The sequence below is a fragment of the Lissotriton helveticus genome, chromosome 9 (assembly GCF_964261635.1).
Source record: "Lissotriton helveticus chromosome 9, aLisHel1.1, whole genome shotgun sequence".
Taxonomy (NCBI): domain Eukaryota; kingdom Metazoa; phylum Chordata; class Amphibia; order Caudata; family Salamandridae; genus Lissotriton; species Lissotriton helveticus.
In genome coordinates, this window is record NC_136070.1 from 183,472,104 (window position 1) to 183,496,396 (window position 24,293).

General features: G+C 42.6%; 1 protein-coding gene across 1 annotated transcript in view; it reads right to left on the reverse strand.

The window, feature by feature from the left end:
- Window positions 1-4,592, reverse strand: part of SAV1 (salvador family WW domain containing protein 1) — a 55,028-nt gene extending 50,436 nt beyond the window's left edge. The window contains exon 1 of the mRNA XM_078659725.1: window positions 4,061-4,592. Within this exon, the coding sequence (XP_078515851.1) occupies window positions 4,061-4,154 (94 nt within the window). The 5' untranslated portion in view covers window positions 4,155-4,592. The remainder of the gene's footprint in view (window positions 1-4,060) is intronic.
- Window positions 4,593-24,293: the final 19,701 nt, after the last annotated feature.

Sequence of the window (24,293 nt, forward strand, 5' to 3'; positions counted from 1 at the left end):
AATCATCCCGTCTGATCAACCAGACAGGGGGGGGGGGGGGGGGGGAAATCACAAAGAGAGAAAAAAACTGGATCTTAAGAAACATCATGACACTAACCCTACTGCTCAAAAACAGCTAAATTTCCAATCTACGTATAATACATAAACCACAAAGATGCCTTTGACTGTGTTAAACAGAACAGGCTTTGGAGCGAATTTTTAAAAAATGGTCCACATCACCGGAGCTTCTACGAGCGATTGAAAACCTACATGCGAACACTTGGTTCAGAGGAAAGTTGAACAGTGGGGATAACCTCTCCAGGGCCATTCCAACATCCTGTGGGAATAAGAAGGGTTGCGTTAGCCACCACTCATTACCTGTTTCTGGTGGACCTCTCTTCATACCTGGCTTTGTTTAATTCCCATGCCTGAAGTTTGGCTCTATTGTCCTTTCAAATCCCTTCTACGCCGACGACTTTGAATTAGGTAAACAAAGGCTTGGGGAAATCACCATTCTTATAAAGTGTTAAAATGTTACTTCATAATTAATCTTTATTACCGGCTCTTCCTTCTATTACCAGTCCAATGATGAACTAACAATAACATTCCACTAGAAGTTGCTACCTACAAATAGACATTATTGTTAATACTTATAGAAATTATATGTTAAGAGTGAATGGTCTGGAGAAACACAATGTCAAGATATAAAACGTAATGCAGTGATTGGGGTTGGCAGTCACAAGACATCAGTAATTTCAAGAATACTCCTTATTTGTAATCTTTGAATAACAGATTTAGAAAAAAAAACAAGAAGCATCTAAACCCATAACTTACAGTTTGCAAGCCGCTCCTTACGGCAGATACATAGAACAACATGCTATACAAGGGTAGCAACTTGTGAACTGAAAGTAACAAAAAGATCTCAATGTCATAGGCAGTAGCCCACCTACCCATCTACATCAAACTTTAATCTGTGATCTGCATGTTACACAATGTACTTTGTAGCAGGCACATTAACCCTCTATTCTACCTGACGAGTTAAAACTGTCAATGGACAAAACACAGAAAACTCCCAAAACTGCATTAACCACCAGAGGTATTGTGCTGCTGTTTTACTCCCCTCAAAATTGCTGGTCTAACAAACATCTCTGCAGCAGGTATCTTAACTCTGTAAAATATTTTAAAATGCATCCTCTTTGTGACCAACTAGGTAAGCTAAAACAAATTTGATGGCACGTTTGTCCTTGTTGTCAGTTTACTACAATTGATTTTTGTTTTAAATACATTTTTTAAACAAATGCAGTTGTCTGTCAGACTCGGATTTCCATGCTCCATCCCACGTGACTATACTCCCTTTCCTTTGCCACACCTTAATCCCAAATTTGTTCCCGCTTTCCAGGGGTACTTTTTTTCCCAATTCAAGCATTGATTTGAGAGTAATGTGGGAGTCTATTCAGCAATAAATCATTTGCAATTTAAATGAATTAGTAAGATCATTTTTACAATTACAACTCCAAAGTGCAGTCAGGAGAGCTTAAAACAAGCCAAGCGTGGTGAAAGGATATAATGCAGATGAACAGATACACTGTATCTCCATTTGGTTGGTCAAACTCCAGTGGTCACCTAACAGAACTCTATTCACACTCTACTGTAACCAAAATAGATCACCCCTAAAACTATTTTACACTAAACATTACAGATCCTGCCCACACCGTGTTTTGCAGATATTACAGAAGAAGAAATAGTAGAACTAATAACGAGTGTGCGCTCATCTAAGGCAGCAAGACCAAATGGTATCCCTATAGACTTGATCAAGTTAAACATAATCTTTTGGAGTATGTTGCTAAAACAGCTATTTTCACAGGTAATCAAGCGTGGAAGGATACCATCATCTTGGAAAGGAGCAATTGCCCATCCAATATACAATGGACGCCCAAAAGTTGATCCATCTAGCTATAGATTAATAGCATTGTTGGACTTCGAATGGAAACTGTTTGCAAAACACCTTAAAAACAAATTGAGGTCATGGGCAGAGGTAAAGGCACGAATACCAAGAACACAAACCGGATTTCGCTCAGGGTGTTCAACAATTGATAACAATTTCATTGGATTGGTTAGGAAAAAAAGCAAGCGTGCGAAAATAATGATTTACATCTGTATTGTGGATTATTCCACAGCGTTTGACAAGGTAAACCGACAAAGGCTGTGGAGCAAACTAACAACATGGGTAGATGATCCAAATCTTCTGAATTTTATTATTGCCTTTATTCGGAAACATAGCTACAGGTGAAATTGGCACACGATAATATGCGATAACCAAAAATTTATACCATAAATGGTCTTAGGCAAGGTTGTTTCCTCGTACAGTTATTTTCTCTCTATATTGCCAATAAAGATATTGCATTAAGTTCTGATATGGGTATGGCACCAAAATTAGAAGGTAAAAAAAAATACCATACCTAGCATACGCGGATGACATAGTGATCTTGTCTTCAACTCCGAAAGGACTCCAGTACCAACTGAACCAACTACATACCTACAATACAGCAAATTGACTGATAGCCAATATGTCCAAGACGAAGATTGTGACGTTTGGACAGTCTAAAAAACCTAACAAGTGGGCACTTGAAGAAACTTCAATTGAGGTAGTGGAACAATACAACTATCTTTGAGTAATCTTTGATAATAAGTTATCATGATCAAGCCATTCGGCCAGTAAAAATGCAAAATCAAAGGATATTACTAAATCAATCTCGATATTCGTGAACATATTTGCAGAGAATGCAATTAGTCCATCACATAAAGCAATACAAATTAAATGAATTTGGTACTTATTATATGCATCTCCAGGTCATTCTCAAATTTGAGAAATGTTTTTTGAAATGTGTACGCACCTTACTACATCTACGACAGGCAACCCCGCATTGCATCCTAAGATTGGAATTTGGTCTAAAATCCCTGGAACTGTTGCATAAGAGAAGCTGTGTGAACTACATTATTGATTGTGCCATGGCTGATCCATTCAAATGGAAACATCAAATATTTAAAGAGTGAGGCAGCGACAAAGTCAGATTTAGAACTATACAGTATAATGATAGAATTGGGATCTTATGGTCTGCCCGATATACAGGAGATGGGGTGAATGGCCAGATCTGCGTAGAAAAATTGAATATGCAATACGCTAACTACAAAGCAGTGGAATTTAGATCGTCTACAAGCTGGAAAATACAAACATATGGATTTAGTAATTAACAAATTTCTAAGATTTAGGCAATTTTACATACTGATTGGGGAGTTTGAAGGGAAATGGAACCAGGCACTTCAAGATATACAAGTATGTTGGCTTTGTGGAACTTTTGAGGAAACACTTCAACATCTAATATGTATCTGCCCTAAGCTGCTGCCCATACGGAGGGACATATTTATGCCCCTTGTTTAACAATGCTAAAATAAGAACAACGGCAGAGGCCGTTCGATACTGTTTCAGCTCAAAGAGGACAGTGCAATAACAAGGATGGTAATGTTTTTAGATCATGCCTATGAAGCATTAATTGCTTAAACGGCTTTTATAACGGGAAAGTATGGTTAAATTAGAGATCAAGCCGAAAACGTTTAGGACGAAATAACATGTGCAACTCTTGTAGGTAAAGGGCTAGAAATTGTATTTATAAAAGGGAAACGCATGTATAGAGTCCCCTATGACAAATCGGATGGATACACCTTACCAAATAGTAAATTAGCCCTTTAACTTGGCAAACGGAATAACAATTTAAAGAATACAGTGATACAGTTGTAGACGGACAAACAATGAATGGAAACCATTATGTGATGCTCTGTATTGTATTACGTAGTGTGTATGACCTTTTATAATACGTTTTAATTATTGAAATGATTGTCTTTTAAATGCTCGCATTTTTATTGTAATCCTATGATTAATACAATAAAGTATTTTACAACTACACACCAACCAACGTGTAAGAGAAAAGGGACTCCACACTTAACGCCTTCCCCACCCGCTGCAGGCTTTGTGATCCACAGGATGCATTTATGTCCCCCCACCCCTGGCCTCCCCGGTACTCACTGCGCAGCAGAGGGGACGTCTCCTTCTTCACATACTTTCCCTGCACCTCGGCGGGTTTGGACACCTCCTTCTTGGTCTTCTTTCGGGACAGCATGCCTGGGACAGCCTCGGCACCTGGGCGACGGTGTCCAGCTCAGGGAGCGCCTTCCTTTGCGCCACACCCTAGTCGCCGCTACTCCTGGTATGCGGACGAGTGCCCTCACGGGGCCCATACCGCTCTCTGCCGCTCATCCTAGGGCTACGGAGTAGGATCTCCGGGGGAAGCGAAGCAGCGGCACGGCGCCCTGGCCCATACTGTGCCACGCAGCCGCCGCCACTTGGTTACCGTCTCGCGCCGCGCTGACCGTTGATGTGATCCGACGTTAGCCGTTTTCCAGGTCCTGTCCTGCTGGTTCTAGAGGGGTTACCCCCTCTCCTGTCCGCGCGCCCCCCACTTGGTCAACACTTGGAACAAACTTTCCCTAGAGCCCCGAGACTTCCAGTGGCAGATTTTTTTGGCAAGTACCTAGTGAATTGTGAAAAGAGGCATGACGGGCTGTAAAGAGAGACAGACAACAAGCCCCGCCTACACAACGAAGAGGGTAGCTACACACAGTTTTCAAAACGGTGCTTCACAGCACAACCACTAAAGAAAATAAGACCGCTCACCATAACATGCGCTGTTTGAAATTAATTTCACGTTTATCTGAATTAGTCCTTTAAAGATACACGTTGAAACCTGCCCCGGTTTGAGTGTAAACCACTAACATGACTAAAACAGTCACTCAATTTTTCGCTCATCATAGGCAGCCATCTTGAAATGTCAGGAATGTTCGGTAGATGTAGGGCGCTGCAACTTAAATACAACTCAATCAGTTTCTTTTATGATTCGCTTACGAAAATCTGTATATATTTTTAAAGATGCATAATCCCCCAACATATAAATATATTTTTTTTAAAGAATTAGCTTTTTTAATTTGCATGGTCAAGAATTTTAACTTTCGTATTCTTTAGAAATCTTTTAGAAAGAAATTCGTAAATGTATGTTATACAGCCTAACCAAGTGAAATAAGATCCAGTTTTGAGAAAACTGTTCTTTACCAACAAAACAGCTGGTGAGATTAGGGTGGCCAACTTTCCATTATTACTTTTCAGGATACTTCACATGGTTGGATACACTTTGCGTGTAGAGACACTTTGCACGTGCACGAAGATCAGAAGACATTCACTGAGGAGTGGAGGGACTATGAAACACATAGCACATTTCTGCAGTTTAATTCTAAATTTCCCTTCTCTAAATCATGTCGTATAAAACAGTGGTTCCAAAACTTTTGACTCCTGAGGACCCCCATTGAGTCACCACTGGAGGCCGGGGACGCCCAAGCAATTTGTATGAGTTACATTTCAAATATTAAAACAGTAATTCGAAAAAAATACACACGTGTGCACACAAAACAAATACTCAAAGTACTAAGGATTTTGGGGCCAGATGTACGACCATTTCATTTAGTGCCTTGCAGTTGGCGACTCATGGCGAGTGGCAAATTGCGAGTCGCTAAATGAAATGCACAACAGTGTGTTTAACACTGTTTGGGATTCTCAATGGGGTTGCAAATTGCGAGGTTCATTGATATTAATGAGCCTCTCGCAATTTGTGAGGTCATTAGGAATGCCAGCCCTCCCAAGTATGGCTCTGCAGGCCACCATGTCTGGGACTGTTTTTAAATAAAGCAGTTTTAAAAAGAAAATGCAACCCGTTTACCATGCATTTAAAAAAAGAAAGAAAATGAAACGTTTTCGTTTCATTTTCTAAGAGCAGGCATAGGTCCCTGGGACCACTGACTGCCCTTAAAAAATTATTTAGCTAATTCTACAAGAAACTTGTCTGTGCTTTTAAAACTGTTGCTTAAGGACCCCTGGGGGTCCGCGGACCTCAGTTTGGCAAACACTGGTCTAAAAGATATAACTTGGCTGGAGATAGCTTTACAACTTCAACTAAATATGCTGAAAATAAACACGGCAGGCCTGCAAAATAGCGACTGTTTCGTGTTAAGGGCGCCCCTTGGCCTTACCATCATAGTCACTCCAGTTCTTGTTTAGTGGAATAGTTGAAAACTGTGCAAACTAGGAACACATGCTTTTTAGGTCTCGGCTGTCGAAAGCAGCGCATGCACTACTCTCGCATTGGAGAGCTTCTTGGAATCAATACAGATTCCGAAGCTCTCGGAGGCGGAGTTGAAGCCCCGCCCATGTTTTTGATTGGCCAGCGTCATCTTTAATGCAAAACGCTGGCTTGTGATTGTGAAGGAGGTTTCTCTGTTGCCGCCTTGTCTCCTTTTGGCCACGCCCACCGGGATTTGATCTTTTACCGGCGGCGTGACTCTCTCCTCTACATTTGTCCCCTCACACTTTTTTTTACTCACTCTGCTTTGGCAAAGTCAGCCGCATGTTTACTTTCGCTTAGGTCTCGGCTGTCGAAAGCAGCGCATGCGCTGCACTCGCATTCAAGAGTTTCTTGGAATCAATACAGATTCCGAAGCTCTCGGAGGCGGAGTTGAAGCCCCGCCTATCTTTTTGATTGGCCAGCGTCATCTTTAATGCAAAACGCTGGCTTGTGATTGTGAAGGAGGCTTCTTTGTTGCCGCCTTGTCTCCTTTTGGCCACGCCCACCGGGATTTGACACTCTCCCCTACATTTGTCCCCACGCACTTTTTTTTACTCACTCTGCTTTGGCAAAGTCAGCCGCATGTTTACTTTCGCATCTCGCTTTCACTTAAAGTGAAAGCGAGATGCGACAGTAAACATGTGGCTGACTTTGTAGGTAGCACGCTTGTTTCTGGTCAGCAGCAGCGGAATTTCGGTCACGCCCCCTCAGGTCGTATCCGAAGTCGCATCGGTGTTGTTGCAGTAAGACAATCCTCCGGGATCCCATTGTCCCTGTGTACCCCCACCCACCCCCCTACTCAGGTGGCTGGAGTGGAATTGCCCGCGCCCAATGTCCCCGCCGTCACACATTGCCTGCCAGCCGCTCTCGACCGTGGTCCGCTTCTGGTGCTTGTTTCATTTGTAGCGCTGTCCACACGCTTGTTCTCTCTGTCTGTCTCTTGCTTTCTCTTGATTTCGTCTAGTCCATCTTGCCTCGATTCTCTCTCCCTTTCCGCAGCTGCGATCCTTGGCATGAGCGGCCAGCGGCTACACCTCCTTCGCAGCCCCAGGGGCACGTCCGCCCAAGCCATGTCCTCGGCCCACTTCGACTCGTCAGACCGCTAACATTACATAATGTCGCCCACCCGTCTTGTTTCTCGCTGGGACCACACACTGCACTGAAACATAAAAAGCACCCCGCTCGCAGGCACTTTGGAAACCCTATGACCCCACAGTAAGAGACCTGGGTCGGGTCGCAGATAAACGTTGCTAGAAGGTATTATTATTGACTAAGTGTTTGTTCTGACGGTTCCCCATACGGTACACTGGTAAAGAAAGCCTTCATAATTTGTCTTGAGTTTCAGTGAATAGTGTGATATTTTTTCAAATGCTCTCTTTAAGTACACATCGAACAATTGCAGAATAAAGTTAATGTGCTTCAATCGGCGAGGGTCTTGTAGCACCAGGTCAGTGAAGGAACAACTTCATTGTCATCCAGTATTCACATAAAACTCAACTCGTCCTGGTGAAACTTCTGTGACAGACAGGAGAGGCCAACATCAAGAGCACAAAAGATATGCAGGTTATTTCACGTAACTACCTGTTAACCTAAGGTGGGCGATACTTACACAGAATAACAAGCCAGGAAAGGGCAGAGAAAATACTTTAGTCTTCATTGGCGGCGGGACACTCAGCACTTTTTTTTGGGGAGAAAGCGCGATGTAGTGTCAATCTCCATAATTAAATGCTCATTTGCTTTTTGTCAATCTTCATAATTAAATTCTCATTTGCTTTTAGTTCTCGCCCTTGCTTTCATATATCGCATTTATTTGGCCAAGTACCACTGTTAAAACAAACAATATACTTTCATTTTTTTTTGTTAATGCACAAACCTCTTTCTGCCGCGAGAACGTTAAAACTAGGATGTGTAGCAATTCTTCCTGCTGCCCGCTGTCCATCATTTGTTATTGCTGTTGTTGCCGGATAGCAAAGTGGGCACTGCAGTGTCCGGGGCACGCAATGTTTCTAGTGTTGTAAGCCGTGATTGTAAATATTCCAGACCTGTGGAAACCTGCCATCTCTGATGCATGTTTTTGCTGTAGCTATATTTGTATTGCATCGACACAGGATTGTGATAGTAATTAAATCAAAAATGGCAGCATTTGAGGTAGATTTGTTTTAACCTGTATTAAAAAATGATGGGTAAAATCGTGATCCTCGCAGAGAACTCTACAGTACCTGAGGACATCACATAGTTCCATCATGGCAACACTCCCCACTCCCAAACACATAGCATGCATGCAAATAAGTACACACCACACAGATTTTGCATTGGGAAAAATGCTGCAGTTTATTACATACAACGTTATGTAATATGGTGGGTTATCTTACGGGCGATCCAAGGGCAGGCAGCATTCTCGCCACCTGCCCGCCTGATGAGCCAAGCAGCACTGGGGCGAACCCCATCAGTGGTGCCCCTTCTGGTGATCCTCCTCCCGGATCACGTGACACCTGGTCCCTATTACTCACGCCCCTTTCAGGGGGGAGCGTAGCAAGGCAAGCCCCCGGTTGTTCAGGCACACAACCGCCCGAAGGTCTGAGGGGGTGCCAACACTGTTTGTCTGTGTCCAGTGGGCAGCGACCGCGGCGTGCCCCAGTGCGGCAGACAAAGAGGTCGTCAGCGTGGTGAAGGGGACCTATATACTCCTCACCCCGCCTCGGGCAGCGGACATGACGGGCTCCGCCTGCGCCCAGGAAGGGGACTCCCCCAGAGTCCCTGCCTCCTCAGGAGGAGGGGGGTGGTGGGTGCCCGATGCTACTAGAGGGCTGCCCTCTTGAGTGGCCTCCTGCGGTGGCCAACGACAGCCGCATTCTTTTGGGGCTAACTGATGTTTCTTCTGAATCCTTTCTCCGGCAGGATTTCTGGCTTGCTCACATTGCAGGCTGTACCCTCCCTCTCCCTTGCTACAGTTTCCTTCACTTCAAAGCCTGGAATGTAAGATCTGATCTTCTCAAGCCCACAAGGCAGACGTGGTTGCAGATGCTGTCCATTCTGGTGCCTGCTTTCAGAAACGTGCTTTTCCCCCCCATGTGAAGACACAATTTTAAGAGCTATTAACATATCATATTTTTTTAACTGAAAACGTTTTTAAGGCTGCTTAGCAAAAATGCTTAATTTATTGGCATTGATGCGCTTTACACATGGGTAAATGCCCCACTGTCCACTGGTGTTTGCTACCCTCTGTCATGCAAAGTTTCTTGTGAACTCGATTTATACTTTAAGGTTAAGTCCAGTCCCTGAGTGATACCCATCACAATGGATTAGGGTCTGAAACTCCCGGGCTCGTTAATTTATTTTGACACATTGGTGAGACAGGGCAGTAAATGTTAGCTATTTTCAAAGGACACTTCGTTTCCTATTAGTTCGACCATCGATATCACTTTTGTATGTGTATGTTGCAGCACACTTCACCCGCAATTTAAAACTTAACCCCCATAATCAGTGCATTTCCCAAAAAAGTTCCTTCCAGTAGTTCAACCTCTTCATTTTTATATTGCAATTGTAATTGCATTTATATAGTGCTTACTACCCCTGATGAGGCGTTGAAATTGGTAAGAGATAAATGGTACCTTCACATTTAAAATATTTTGTTAAGTTTTCCAAAATGGCCCAACACACTGCATGCTCTTTGCTAAATACTTGTTCAAAATCATCTTACATTGCTTCTTATTTTGAACACATATCATACAAATACATATTTTGATGTCAGATAAAGACTGCCTTGATGCTACAGTCTACCCGTTTTCTGCCAGATCCTGTATGGTCTCCAACTTGATATTTGTTCACTCATAGTTTAATGTTCTTCTGTCACGGTCTTGTTACATTTCTGTTTGAAAAATGCACTTGACTGACATATTTATCCCAGGGTTCACTTTAGGTCCAAAGATGACGCAAACTGTTTAGATGTTTTTCTTTGGCTGTAGTAGAAGCGAGAGATGGTTTGTAAGGGACAATTGGGTTGTTTAACAGGACATATATTTTCATACAGTGGTGACGGCTTGGATGGCAAACAAGCATTAAAAATGCAATAGGTCTCGCCTTTGATTAAGTTAAAGACATTTGCTTTGTTGTACAATAGCAAAGCAAATGGCTTTAACTTAATCAAAGGCGAGACCTATTGCATTTTCAATGCTTGTTAATCTTGACGTCCCCATTTGGCAACATTGTTTTCCCTTGGACAATCACTTTTTGAACTTTTTCCCCTGCCCCCTTTTTACCAGATTGTGAGTTTTTAAAATAAAAGTAAAAATTCATAGTAAGCGTTTGGTTAAAAAAAATGGGCTGGATATTTCCTGGGGAGAAGAGAAGTGCCCAGTCTCGTGGTATATTCACCAAAATGTAATATGTTGGTAAATGTGTGGCATTTGAAGCAAGAGTGTGCTGAAATCCTGGGTCTATTATTTAGCAAAGATATCAGCACTTTGAAACAGGCTGAATGAAAGAAATAAAAAAACAGAGAGATACCCCTGGGATAAGTTCCTAGGACAGCATGGTAATCATGAACCTATTCAGAGCTATTAATTGGCAGGTGGCTGAATTTGCATCTCAATAGGTAAAGGTGTTTATGAGCTGCATTGTGCAGGATACCTCCTATGCTGCAGCTTTCCAACCCTAAACAGCGATAGATACCTCTTTCACAGCTCATAAAGTGCTGAAAGAGGGAGTGCTGCTTGTCCTTTGAGAGGATTGAAATTATCATGTAACCAAAGTGTGGGAGGGCATTCTGCGGTGCTTCTGTGCAGGCGGCAGGAGAACAGCCACAATTGCAGGACAAACCTGCAAAATGCAGGATTACTGCCCACCTTAGGGGAGATGGGACAACTACACCTAAATTGTTCCTGGCCAGTCAGGTAAAAATGAGAGGCCATTTTCAATCTTCTTCTGAAGCTAGCATATTTTTTTCAATTGTATAAAGCATGAACAAGGCAGATGGGTATCAGTGTGCTTTATAAGAAAACATGTTTGAAAAATCATCAAGATCAACCATTTAAACAAAAAAATGAAAAAGCATTTGACAGGATCTTGGCCCAAATCTCTACCAAGTGTGAAGGTGATATAAACTTAGCCGAAGTGTCTTTTGAAAAGATGGCTCTTGAGATACTTTTCAAAGGTCTTGACAGAGGGTCATGTGAAGGTCTTGAGGAAGGGAGTTCCAAATGTTTGTTGCTCTTCCAGAGAACGATTGGTTGATGTAAAATGCTTGCTTAAAAGTGGGTGACTCCAAGCGAAGGGATTCTGCATTTCTCAAACTCTATTGAGCACCTAAGATTTTCAGATTTCCAGTCAGGAACGTGGGAGTCATTCAGGACTTCGCCCTCACCCACTTGCTTGTGACAACTATAAAGGTGGCAACTCTTTAAAACACTTACTGGACCGGTGGAAGATCAGACCTGGTGTCTGTGACCTGGGAGGAGCTCTCAAGGACTGGACCCCTTTTAACAAAGACGTGGACTGCAAGGGTAGAGTTGGCACACCACATGTGTGGCTACAGGTACACCAGAAACTGCCAAAGGCCTTTTCCCAGAAGTGCCCAGCAAACTAGTGACAGCTAGACTTGGACTGGACTTTACCATTTGTCTCAGCCTAACACCTTGAGAGTTTCTAAGTGCCTTTCCCTTAGGTCCTGGGAGCCTTAGAAGTGTACTCCTGTGGTCTTTGGGCACCATAAGGAACTTTTCCTTCAGAGCTCCATCCCACTCAAATGTCCTCCGATCTCTGAAAAGAATGAATAAGTCCCATTCTGCGTTGGGACTTAGAACATTTTCATTGAGAAATCTCCAAAGACCTAGAGCTCCAGCAGAACCAACCTACTTCAGGCAACAGCAGCTACAATTTCAGTGATAGCCTACACCGGGAGAATTTTTCTGTTAAAAAAGTGACTAAACACCATTCTGCATTTGGATTTAGAAGAATTTTCAACCCTTTTCTTAAAAAGAAAAGTTACACAGTTCCTCTCTGTATAGGACTTAGAAACGTTTTCAAACTTTTTGACTTCCAAAATTTCAAGAGGACCACTCCACTTGGCCTATCTGACCAGGTCCGTATCGTGATCAGTCTCAAATCTACATCCCAGGTCCCAGTCCACAGCTTCTAACGACTATCATTGGTGCTGCACAGACCTGCCCTGCCATATTTTACTTACCAGTAACATAACCAATAATTGATGTCTAAGTAACAGCCATAACTGGACTCGAAGTGTATTGTGTCATACTGTATCACACTTCCTAACTCCATTTACCCCTTTGGGAATGCCTTGTTCTCTTCATCCTCACTTACTCCTTTCACTATCAAGTGTTCTAATGGAGAAACTAACACATGGATGAGTTAGAGGACATACACAAATCCAACTGCATATTCCAAAGTGTTGGATCCATGAAAGGCAAGTGAGGATCAATCTTAACATTACAAACTGTACAGCGTTTCCAACAGTACAGTTTCATATGGGGGGGGGGGGGGGGGGGGGGGGGGAGCAAAGAACAAACTGATAAACCAAGATTATGCTTGAGAGGGGTTGAGCCCATGGATTGTGCCAGTTGTTACATGCTACGTCAAATAAAGCCAGAAGAGGATATGCCCACTTATCATCTGAGTACATAAATTCACTCACTTTAATGATTGCTGATAAATGCAAATCCACTTATGCGCCGTTAAGTGTACAGATACAGGTTATACATCAATTGCAATTGTGTACCTCCTTGAAGCCTATTAAAGCTTTAGCATTATTGAACACGGGCTCACGTTTTAGATGAGTTTACATTTTGTTATCCTATGTTGTACCCTGCATTTTTTGGCTAAACATTTTAGTAAGTGTAGCCTTGTTCTAAAGTTGGCACACAGAAGAGATAATTTCGGAAAGCAGAAGTCTTCTCTTGCTGGTGATGCATATATTTTCCCTTCAAGGTCTTCTTGCAGGCTTCTTCCTATGAGAAGAGCCTGGCCCATGCTCATTAGTACCTAACTGTATCTTTCAGTTTTATCAGCACTGGCCAAGCTAATACGGGATAGCTGGAGACATATTCTAAATTCTACCTCACCCTGCCTCACTTCAGATCCTCAAATCACCAATAATACTATTTCAGAATGACTAATTCCCTAGATCAAACTATTCCTAAGAAGATTATGGCCCAGCAACCTAAAAATAAATCTGCTCCGTGGTACTCCCCTCACCTCAGAACAAAAATTGTAAAATTGCAAAGAAAGTATGAAAGAAAGATTACGATGATAATAAAAAAAAATTATATTGAGTTGTACGATTGTGTACTGTTCAATATTAGTGGGCCCAAACTCCATTTCATCAATTTCTTTTTCAGATAGCGTCCAGAGATCACTATCTTCGATTTCGGTGGGTTTGCAACCAGCTTGTTTTTAGCGTTATACTCTGAGAGTGCTGTTAAAGCTTTTTGAAGGCCGACTTTGGTGTGGTCCAAAAGGACCAGGTTGTCTGCATATTGTATCAGCTGGATCTTGATTCTCCCAATCCTAGGAGTCGCCAAAGTGGCTCCATGCAGAGCGTTACCCAAATCTGCTGTGTATAAATTAAAGAGCAACGGGGCAAGGAAACAGTCCTGCTTTCACCCGTGATCTGTGATGATTTTTGCTGCAGCAGATTCACACAAGAGTTTAACTCTTATCCAAGTTTGCGTATACAGCAATCTGATGGCTTGTAACAGTTTCGGGCAGATGTTCCAACAGGCCAATTTCTTCCATAGGATGTTGCGATCTACCCCAATGAATGCTGCTGTGTAGTCGATGAAACAAGCAAAAAGCGGCTGATTGCCGTGAGCCATCCTTTGGTGTACTAAATATGATAGGGCAATGATGTTATCTAAGGTGGAACCTGGTCCGGTAGAAAGGGAGCAGATCTTCCTTGCTGACCCAGTCTGCTAGTTCTGTCAAAAGAGTGCTTGCATAAGCCTTGCCCTCAATGTCCAATAAGGCGATCATACGGTAGCTCCTAGGGTCCGTGCTTGGCCCTTTTTTGTAAATTGGATGTAGTAGTGATGACCTCCAGGAATCTGGGACATCCTCCAAAAGCCTACACTCGGCATACAGCTGTGCCAAATTCTCAGCCCAGAAGTTGATGTCCTCCCTGAAGAAGGAGCCGGGCAGGCCACTAGGTCCAGGAGCTCCATTATGGCGTATTTTTTTCAAAATAATTTGTATTGCCTGTTTTTCTGAGGGGGTATGAACAGCCAGAAGATGGATAGGTTCAGTTGTCACTTTGCTTGGTTCCCCAAGAGGAGTTGCTCTTTCTGTTAGTTTTGTCTTCGAGTCATCGGTGTAGAGGGTTTTTACATGGGCTGTCCAAGTGCTTGCATCAAGTGGGTTCTCTCTGTTAGAGGTCCCATGGATTACCTGGTTTAAATATTGCCAGACTTTTTGGAATTTTCTGGGTGCAAGCAGTTTGAATATCTTCAGCCATTTTGCCTCTGTGAGTTCACGTTTTACCTGCCAGACCAGCATTGAGTGGCTCTTGGCCACTAGTTTGAGTTCCTTTTTTTGCAGACTCGGATCTAGTTGCTCGATTGGCCCTTCATTTGGAATCCAGTTGTCTGGAGCATTTCTTAATTGCTGTTTGATGTCCCAATTTATATGCGGAGTTAACATAGGTTCTATGAGTGTTGCTCCCCCCGAAGCTGAGATGCTAAATCGTAGGCGAGTGAGCCCCATTCCCCTATACGGCCCTTATCATAAAGGCCTGTCTGCCAGCCTTTCCATGTTAGTTTCCATGAGACAAACATATGACTCAGTAGCGGCCCCCATTTGATTCTTCTAATGAGTCTATATAATTCTTCCCCCTTTGAAGCTCCAATACAGCGAAGAGTGTAGCGTATTTTCGCAGTAAGGGACAACTGTAAGGTTAGAGCGGCATGGTCACTTTCGTTCCGGGATTGGACTGCATAATTTAACATATGTTTTTGTAGACTGTCACTCAGTAGAACATAATCTATTGTAGTCTGGTTGTTATAAGTGGGTGCTATCAATGCTGTTGAGTTGACTTTTGTAGTTGAAGAGTGTGTCGTTACCAGGTTGTATGCCCGCATTATGGCGTTGAATCTTCCGGTGCTCCCATTGGGGTGATTTTCATGTGCATTTAGCCCTATGTCATGCATGTTAAAATCACCAAGAATGATGGAATTCATGCCGGCATACTATAATAGCAGAGTTTAATAGCCGATTAAGTTTATCTTTCTGACCCGGCCCATGGCGGTTAAAATAGACTTTGATTAAGAGTATTGATATTGGACCATCTGTCGCGTTCAAGCCTTTTTAAAGTGCCAGCCAAAAACATGTCTGATGAGTTCTTTAGTACTGAAAAGTGTACTTTCAGTGCATGCTTGACGTATATTGAAATGCATCCGGACGGTCTCCCGAAAATGTTGGCTTTTATGGCGGGTTTGAAATATTCAGCATAGTTTCCTATTGGTGTTGAAGAAATAGCCCATGTTTCCTTGGCGCAGATTATGTCTGCTCCTGCAAGATATGTAATTGCCCCTGGACTTTGCAAAACCTTATGTATCCATGCAATGTTCCAGGTCATTATGTTGATCGTTTGATTGTTCTCAGTGGGGCTACTGTGCTGAACGTGGCTGATGTTTAGGGCATAGGTGGTCTTTGATGGTATCGGTTGATTGCCCAATAAGGGTCTAATATTAGGAGCTAGAGTTTAAAGCCAGTGGGAGCCAGGACCAATCTTTGGTACTGTTCCCCTTAGTTGAACAGGAGCGATTGCCTCCATCTACATGTTTGGTAATTTGAATTGAATAGTTGCTCCGCTGTATTGCTTGTGTCCCGCCTATAGAGCTATGCAAAATCTATCCGTTAGCCAGTAAAGTTGGGTTTTTGCTGTTCATCCATTTCTGTCCGTTCAGATTTTGTTCTACCTGTTGAGAGCATGGCATTTTAGTTTTCAGAATCTCTGGATATTTAGTAACAGGTGGGGGCTTGACTTTTATGCCCCAGTTGTCCAGTTGCGTTTTGTATCCTCTCAAAACGTCCACCATGATCAAGTTAGAGAAAGTTATCTCCGTTGTTTCGTTTAGTTCGCTCGGCCCTGGACCGGAGAAAGCCACAGTCTCAATATCTGTTGTTTTGATGTTTTCCAAACCCGGAATATTTTCGCAGAGCTTCAGAAGGTTCCCTCTGTTGAGGATATCCCATTTACCCTGCGAAGTGTATTCGGGCTATAACAAAACGTTTGGATTTTCTCGGTCTGTGGTATGGGCCTGGGACAGGTTAAGTAAGTTGGAAAGAGCCTTGGTAGTCCAAGCCCTGATTCTCCCGCGTTTGGACTATGGCAACTCCTTGTATCTGCGGTCCCCTAAAGGAGTTTTCAGGATATTGCAAAACGCGGCTGCACGCATCCTGCTGGGACTTCTATATCACAATCAGACAGTGACTGAGACCTCCACTTACTTTCCATAGCGTGGGACTTAAATCACTAGGTATTGTGCATTTTTCTCTACAAGGTCATGGCTCATCTATCCTACACCAATTTGTCACCCCCTACACCCAAAATAAACCACTTTGGTCGCTGTATCTTCATCTGGCTACAGCCCCAGCTATTAATAGAGCTAGAAGGGGTGGCAGTTCCTTTAACTTTAATATAGCAAAACTTTGGAACTCTCTTCCCCCTGGCTATCCAATTGACAGACAATGAGTCATGCTGTTGAAAAGCAAACAAGACCTGGCTCTTCAAATAAGTCAGTTTTAATGGTGTTTCCCCCGTTCTGCAAGGATGCTTCCTCTTACCCAGTGCTCGGATAGCTTCGGGTCACCATGTGCTCTATAAGTTATAAAAATAGAAATCAAGTGTTCCTGCTTCATCTAACTTGCGTCGAGAAGTAGTACATATATGTAGCACCTACATGTATAGGGAAGCTGGGAAAATACTGGATATAGGCTTCAAATCACGTTTACTTGATTGGAGAACAGTTCCAATTCATGTTATTTCTTCAGTGCTTATTTTTTGCTCACTCGTTCCTCAATTGCCATTAAACTGTGTCTGTCCTTACCGTTCTGCTTGTTTTTATCAGTTTTACACAGCTTGATATCAGGCATTTTAGGTTTTGGTGGTTTGTCATAAGAAAAATTTCATTATTTTTCATATAGTTATAAAACTCAGACTTAGTTATTAATATCTACACATTCTATAGATGGAAAGGATAGTTCTGCATTCAATCAAGTTTTCTTGTTTAGTGATCTTTCTGAGTCAACCATAATTTGATTGTTCGTCAACATTGATTTCTCCCCTAACACCTTACAATTACTGCTCTTCTTCCTTCTTCTCTTTCCCCATTTTTGCTTTCATGAATGAAATCTTGGTTCATACAGAAACAACACCTTCATCTGAGAGGTATGTTCCAACAATGAAAGGACAGTTGTTTACGGTTTAGCTGGGTCAGTTTTAACTCTGAATGTATGTGAGCACAACATAAGTGAGAAAGGTGTGTGACTGCTGACTAAATAAGTGAGGTATATCAGGTTGGTTTGACTTCTGAGAGCATACCAGTTAAAAGAGATTTCTTGGAATTCTAATTTTTATTGGTCAGTTAACACTGATTCTCAAAATCCTGATGAGCCTCTCTGTAAGCACGTGAGAGCTTTCTTGTACTAGTTCTGCGGTCCTCAGTATCAGAAAGGATTACTGGAAACCATTACGCCCCAAATTGCAACAAAAAAAAAACAATGTCACATTCAACAGATACAGAGGTACCTGTGTGCACTCTAATGCCCAGATGATTTGTACGGAAAGAGCATTCTAGTAACCCAGTCTTTAAATGCCATTTCCAAAACGATGATGGCGTTCCTAAAGTTGAGCAGTGCAGGACACCATCTTTGCTTCTGTTCCTTTACTTCAGTTAACCTTTATATAAACTCCTGTCTGTTTATTTAACATAATTGTGAATGTTCGTGCTCTGTCAAGTAAAGAGCTGACCAGGGGGCAGGCCGGCAGCATGTAAAGGTCACGAGGGCCACAAGCAGCCCCGGCAGTCCTTTGAGAATCACTGCTGTAGAGAAAATAAATACAGCTAAAGATGATCTGGCCAAAGTCAGAGCCCTGAGGTCAGATGAACTCACAGCTGAGTTCTACAAATTATATAGAGATATTCACCCCACACTTGCTGGTTGTGTACACAGAGGCGCTGGAACAGGGAAGGCTACACGGATCACACGCATGGACACCATTTAGGGGGTCACAGGTGCGACCCCTGGTTTGTCATCTGCTACACCTGCCACTATTCTTGTGACCCCTGGTTCCTTGTGATCGTAAAGGCAGTGACGAAAAAGTGGATCCTGTTGAGTTTTTTCCATTTAGCTCCTTTAAAAGGAAACTGCCCGTGGCTGCCTGGATACCACACAAACACTTGCAGTTGGAAACTATTACCATTTAGCAGTTCGCCAAGTAGCCCGCCACCTCCATAGCCGCCCTCAGGTCCCATGCACGATCACGCTTTCCTTGACCAGTCAGAGTGGTTATTGTGTGCAACATTTAACACAGTGTGTTATATCCAGACATTAGGGGATTGCAGGCATGATCAAGTTTAAAGCTTTTGGAATACTATTATATGAAAATGTGCTTGGGTCATTATGGGCCTTTTCATTTTTTCTACTAACTAAATACATGAATTATTTATGATAATTCATTACAGTAATTCACTCTTCAATTCAAGCCTTTGTGAAACTGACTTCACCTACGTTTCACTGCAAAGCTGGAGCTATCCCAGTCCACAGCAACTGAAGGACGGGCAACCAAAAGATACAATGGTGTGTCTAAACGATGGACTAACTTGAGCTTTTGTGAATGGAAATGATCAGATTTCCAAGATGGTCTGATATCTTCTAAGGGGATGAAATAACTTCTATCTCACTGAAGCCAAGGGTAAAAACGGTGAGGCGAGTTGTAGTGGCTGCAGTCAATCACTTCCTCAGCTGTTCATCTATGTTTGAGGTAGGGCTAGGGGCAGCAATATTAGTGCAAAATATCTGGTACTCCCCCAAGAGGCCGGAGGATAGTTTTCAGCCTTTTCTGAGCCGGTTATTCACAAAAAAGAATGGGGTCTGTTGATTTTGCACAGGGATGATTTTGCATAGGCCAATACTGGGCTACAGGTGGCACAGCGCCTACTATAGTACCCGTTTGATGTGGAGAGTGACTGTAGAGCCTTGTCTGTCTGAAAATCCACCATCCAAGTGGAACAAGGATTTCCATGTGGATTTGTGGTAATGATGCGGAACCTATTTATGTTTCCCTCTGCAATGGTGATGTGAAGGTTAGGGTGGAAAATGGATGCCATGGGGAAAGCACAAACATATGTGCTACACGGAAAGCCACAGTGTCTAATTTCTACGTATGCCTCCTTGTACCAAAAATGGTTTTAGGATAGGTGGCCATAATCTAATAGTTTCCATTCTATCAGCTTTGGCAATCGGGCACCTACCCATCTTTTGCCCTAGATTACTTAGTATTACTCTACATTAAACAACGTCTAGGGCGTGCCATATCATTCCATGATAGCAGCACACCACTGTTCCAGTCCTGAACTTTAATATAACTAATGAGTGCAATCTCGGAGTTGGAGTATTGGCATGCTTTAGTTGAGCCACTCGCACCAGCACACCCAATGATTTAGAAAAAGAAAAACCTGGTCAGGAAAAGTGCTGATGTCCTCCCAATTACCACTAAATTTCCCAGATTTTGCTCAAGGTGAGACTGCTCCGGGCATTAGAGACCAAGGCCCAGATGCATCAAGCTAAAAACCGCTCGCAAAGGGGCAGATTCTCAGAATCTGCCCCTGTGCGACCGGTATTTTTGCATTTGGGATGCATCATCCCAAATGCAAAAACCGCAATTTAAGAAATCGCAAAATTGCGATTACTTAAATCGTTATTGCATTTAAGGAATCTCAAATTGAGATTCCTTAAATGCAATGCATTAAAGTAAAAACAAAATAGCGATATCGCTAATAGGGGGAGCAAATTACCATGAAGTTGAACTTCATGGTAATTTGCAAAAACTTTGAAAAATGCACTAAAGTGCATTTTTCAAAGTTCCATTTTACACACAAACATGCCCTTAGGCCATGTGTGTGTGTGCAAGATGTACCCATATGCAGATTTCAGGGGTGCAACAGGGTGTCCTTTTGACACCCTGGCACCCTTGAAATTGCAATCTCAATTTGCTTCTAGGCCCATAGGAATGAATGGGGAGGTATTCCTTAATTGCGACTCGCAATTAAGGAATTTTAAGAAATCGCTATTTTTTAAGTGAGTTCTTCATGCATAGCATTTTGCGAATCCTTATTTTTCGCTAATAAGGAATCGCAAAATGGATGCTTGATTAATCTAAGGGCAAATGTCGTTGTGGAAAAACTGCACTGGGCATTAGAGGTTAGTACAGAGAAGCTGCAATGAGTATTGAAGGCAAAAACTATAGAAGGAGAGGATGCACTCCATGGCTCAGGCTATATGTGCACATGGAGTGGGTGCACTCAGCAGTTAAGTACACACTTATTCGTGGCAAGAATGTACAGGACATTTGAGGCTGTACCTATCATGTGAAGGGATTATGTGCATAGAATATAGATCTTAAAAGTGCTTATGAAGCTGCTAAGGAACTATTGCCTTCCAGGTCATTGAAGACATTCTTTCCAGTCATGGACTTTGATGTGATCACCTAATGCATTCTAGGTGTTGTAACTTTACTTTGCTTTCATTTAACTAATTAGACTAGCTCACCAGAAAGCAATGATTTGTAGGTGAAAAGTTCAGGACTGCAGACAGTGTTCTTAAGGAGTGAGGTGGTCATACTACAGGATGAATGTAGCATATAGAGCGATATATGACTTTAGGAGGCTACTACACAGGATGTATTGGGTGTGCGTGGGAGGGTGATGTTTCTGCAACATTTGTAAGAGCAGGTAAAGCCAAGGATAGTTTTACTATTGTTAAAAGAATTTTGGCCCTGGCTCCCTGTGCTAGGTCCCAACTCCCCTATGCTGACCGGTGTAAACAACTGGCTACTTATTTCCAGCCTAAGATCCTTACCATCCAAGTCAGTCTTTCCTCTAGGTCTAGGCCTGATGAAGAACTACTGGACACCTTACAAGCCAGCTTGGTTTCAGGAATGCCAATGCCGCTGTCCCATTTTGATCCAATTTCGTTGGAGGGTTCTCTGCGAGCCTTGAGTAATCTTTTATCAATCTATTACTCTGACCCCTGCCTGCCCAATTTACTAGCTTTTGGGGTGCTGTGTAATTAACGCCTTGGCAAATAAGGTGCACATCATTAGAAACATCCCCAGTACCAAGATCTTGGAACCAAGCAAAAATTCCACTCATGTTTAAGAAGCCATCCTCGCACCAAGGAGCACAGTCAAATTATAGGCCTATTTCCCTGCTTCCAGCACTATCCAAAATACTGGAGATGCATGTACATTAGCATATGTCTGTATATCTGGAATCCAATAACCTGCTCCATCTTAGCCAGTCCGGCTTTAGACCACACTTTAGCAAGGAGACAACTTTGATGGAAGTTTTCAGAATAAATTAAAGGAATATTAGATGTTTGGGGTAAAGCTGTGCTGATTATGTTAAACGCATCAGCAGCCTTTGATACAGTCCCCCACTCTAGACTCCTGAAGCATCTGCAGTCCGTTAGCATAGTTGATCCAGCCTTGAACTGGCTTGCATCCTCCCTAGAAGGTAGAAGTCAACAGGTTTGGATTCCTCTCTTCTCTTTCAAACCGCATGAGCTGTCATTCAAGTTTACCCGATTAATAACATGATCATACACATACAATAGATCATTGATAATAAGAGCATAAACAACTGAAAGTGACCACATCTTCATAGTCCTGTGCATCATTCAAAAGTGGTGTTATTGGATCATGACTAAAATAAATTAATTTTAAAATTACTTTAAAACCTAGAGTAAACATTGGAAAATGCATCAGCATTAACAAAACAGGCCATGAATAACCTCAATGCTTACTTTCGCTATAAGTTCCAGAGTCCTGCTCCACTATATTATTTTACCAATTTAGACCTCTGCCACCATACGTAAAGCAGATACCTAGATAGTGTAAAGACAAGCCACCTCTGAATACACGTAGAGCATCTGAGGGACGTGAGAACGACAGTTACCGACAAGCTGGGATAATCCATGCTTTTCTCAGGGTAGCATAGACAGGACAGAAGGCAACATGTACAATAGTTTCTGGGGGTAGTACTACAGGACGGACACATAGGAGTTACAGTAGCATTCACCCAACTGCTTTTCATGACATTCAGTGGGAAAACCCCAATCCTAAATTGTATGTAAGGTGCTCGTGCCTGTGGGGGTTCAACAAAATCAAACTGAAAACAACTTTTTACATTTAAGAATCTGGTGGTTAAAGTGCCAAGTGACCTAGTATCAGTGCAAGAATAATCAATAAGATTCCAGTACCTTTTTTTAAGCTAGGGAACCATGTTTTTTGTAATTGACTGCAGATCTTCCCACATAGTCCCCAACCCCAATTAAAAAAAAACGACAACCTTTTCAAAGCAAACCAAACGCCTGACTGTCTTTGAAGAGTTAACAATTCCTCCACAGCAGCTTTTACTGGAATGTGGGTATTACTAGTCCAGAGTCTTATCCAAAGCAGGAGCACCTTGAGGACAGCGATCCAAGATCAATGCGTAGAGGTAATAAAGGCGTGTTCACTGGAAGATTGAGGATCGATCTTAAAAATTTATTTTCCATAACCTCTAGCTGATTAAGATGCTCCAGCCCCCATAACTCGGCACTGTAAAGGGCCGCTCCCAAACCTTTGGCCCGATGTATTTCTAAAGTGGGAGACATTGGCCGGAAGGCTGAACGTTTAACTCTGTTAACTATTGCACAGTCCACATGCTGACAAGTGTCAGCACGCTCTTCTTGATTTGGGGAGTCTACACCATATTATCGCTAATTCTAATACCCACGTAATCAGAGACCTTGACCTGCTCTAAAAGTTGGGTACCCAACCTCACTTTCCCCTTGGTGGATTTATAGGGATTAAAAACCATTAACTTTGTTTTTGAGCACTTTATCTCCCCTGAGCCCAATATCATTTAATTTGTATCTTTCCCTCTCGCTCAGATAGCAGAAGCCCTGGGAGCAAAAGTTATATCTAATGCGGATGATACCCAGCTGCTGTTCTCAAGTAGAAAAGGAGAAGTGTTTCCAGAGTGGCTGATTAAAACCTGCCCCACACCAGTCTTTCACTGGATGGCTGTACATCAGTTGAAGTGAAACGCTGAAAAAACGGATTCTTTTTTGGCAATTTTTCTCCAGAAACCTGGCAGGCCTTCTAGCCCGTAAATGTCCCCCCTCCAGACCCGCTGGGAGGCATAGGCACGAAGTTAGGGGTCAAATTCGATGACTGTCTTTCAGCCTACAAATCAAGTATGTGGTGGGAACATGCTTTGGTGTACGGAGATCCGTGAAAACGGTCTTAATTTTTTGTTATTTTTGTTTATACAGGCGTTGATAACCTCAAGGTTGGACTATGGCAATGCCCTATACTTTGGTCTTCCAGAGTATTTGATAGAGAAGCTCCAGGTGGTCCAAAATGCGGCAGCTTGCATTCTTTTGAATTTGCCAGTCAGAACACACGTCTTTTCATCTGAGAGTCCTTCACTGGCTTACTGTCTGGAACAGAGAGCTTTTTTAAGGCCCTGCTGCTAGTTCATGGAGCCCTGTATCAGACTGGTGCAGTCTACTTCAGAACTAGATTTAATTTACAAGTTCCAGCAAGAGGTCAGCCAATACAATTTTAGCAGAGACGCCAAGAATCCGGAGTGCGAGAGTTGGAGGAAGGTAATTTGTCTATTTGAGATCCATAGCTTGGAACAAACTGCCTCGAGCTTCATGCAGTTAGCAACATGACAATGTTTAAAAAGAGGTTGAAAACGTGGCTATGTGTCCAGGTTTGAAACAACGAGATTTACTTTCTATCCTGACCTGTGCTTGACGCCGGGACACTTGGAGTAGTTACTCCGCCTTGCAAGTCGCTTCATCATC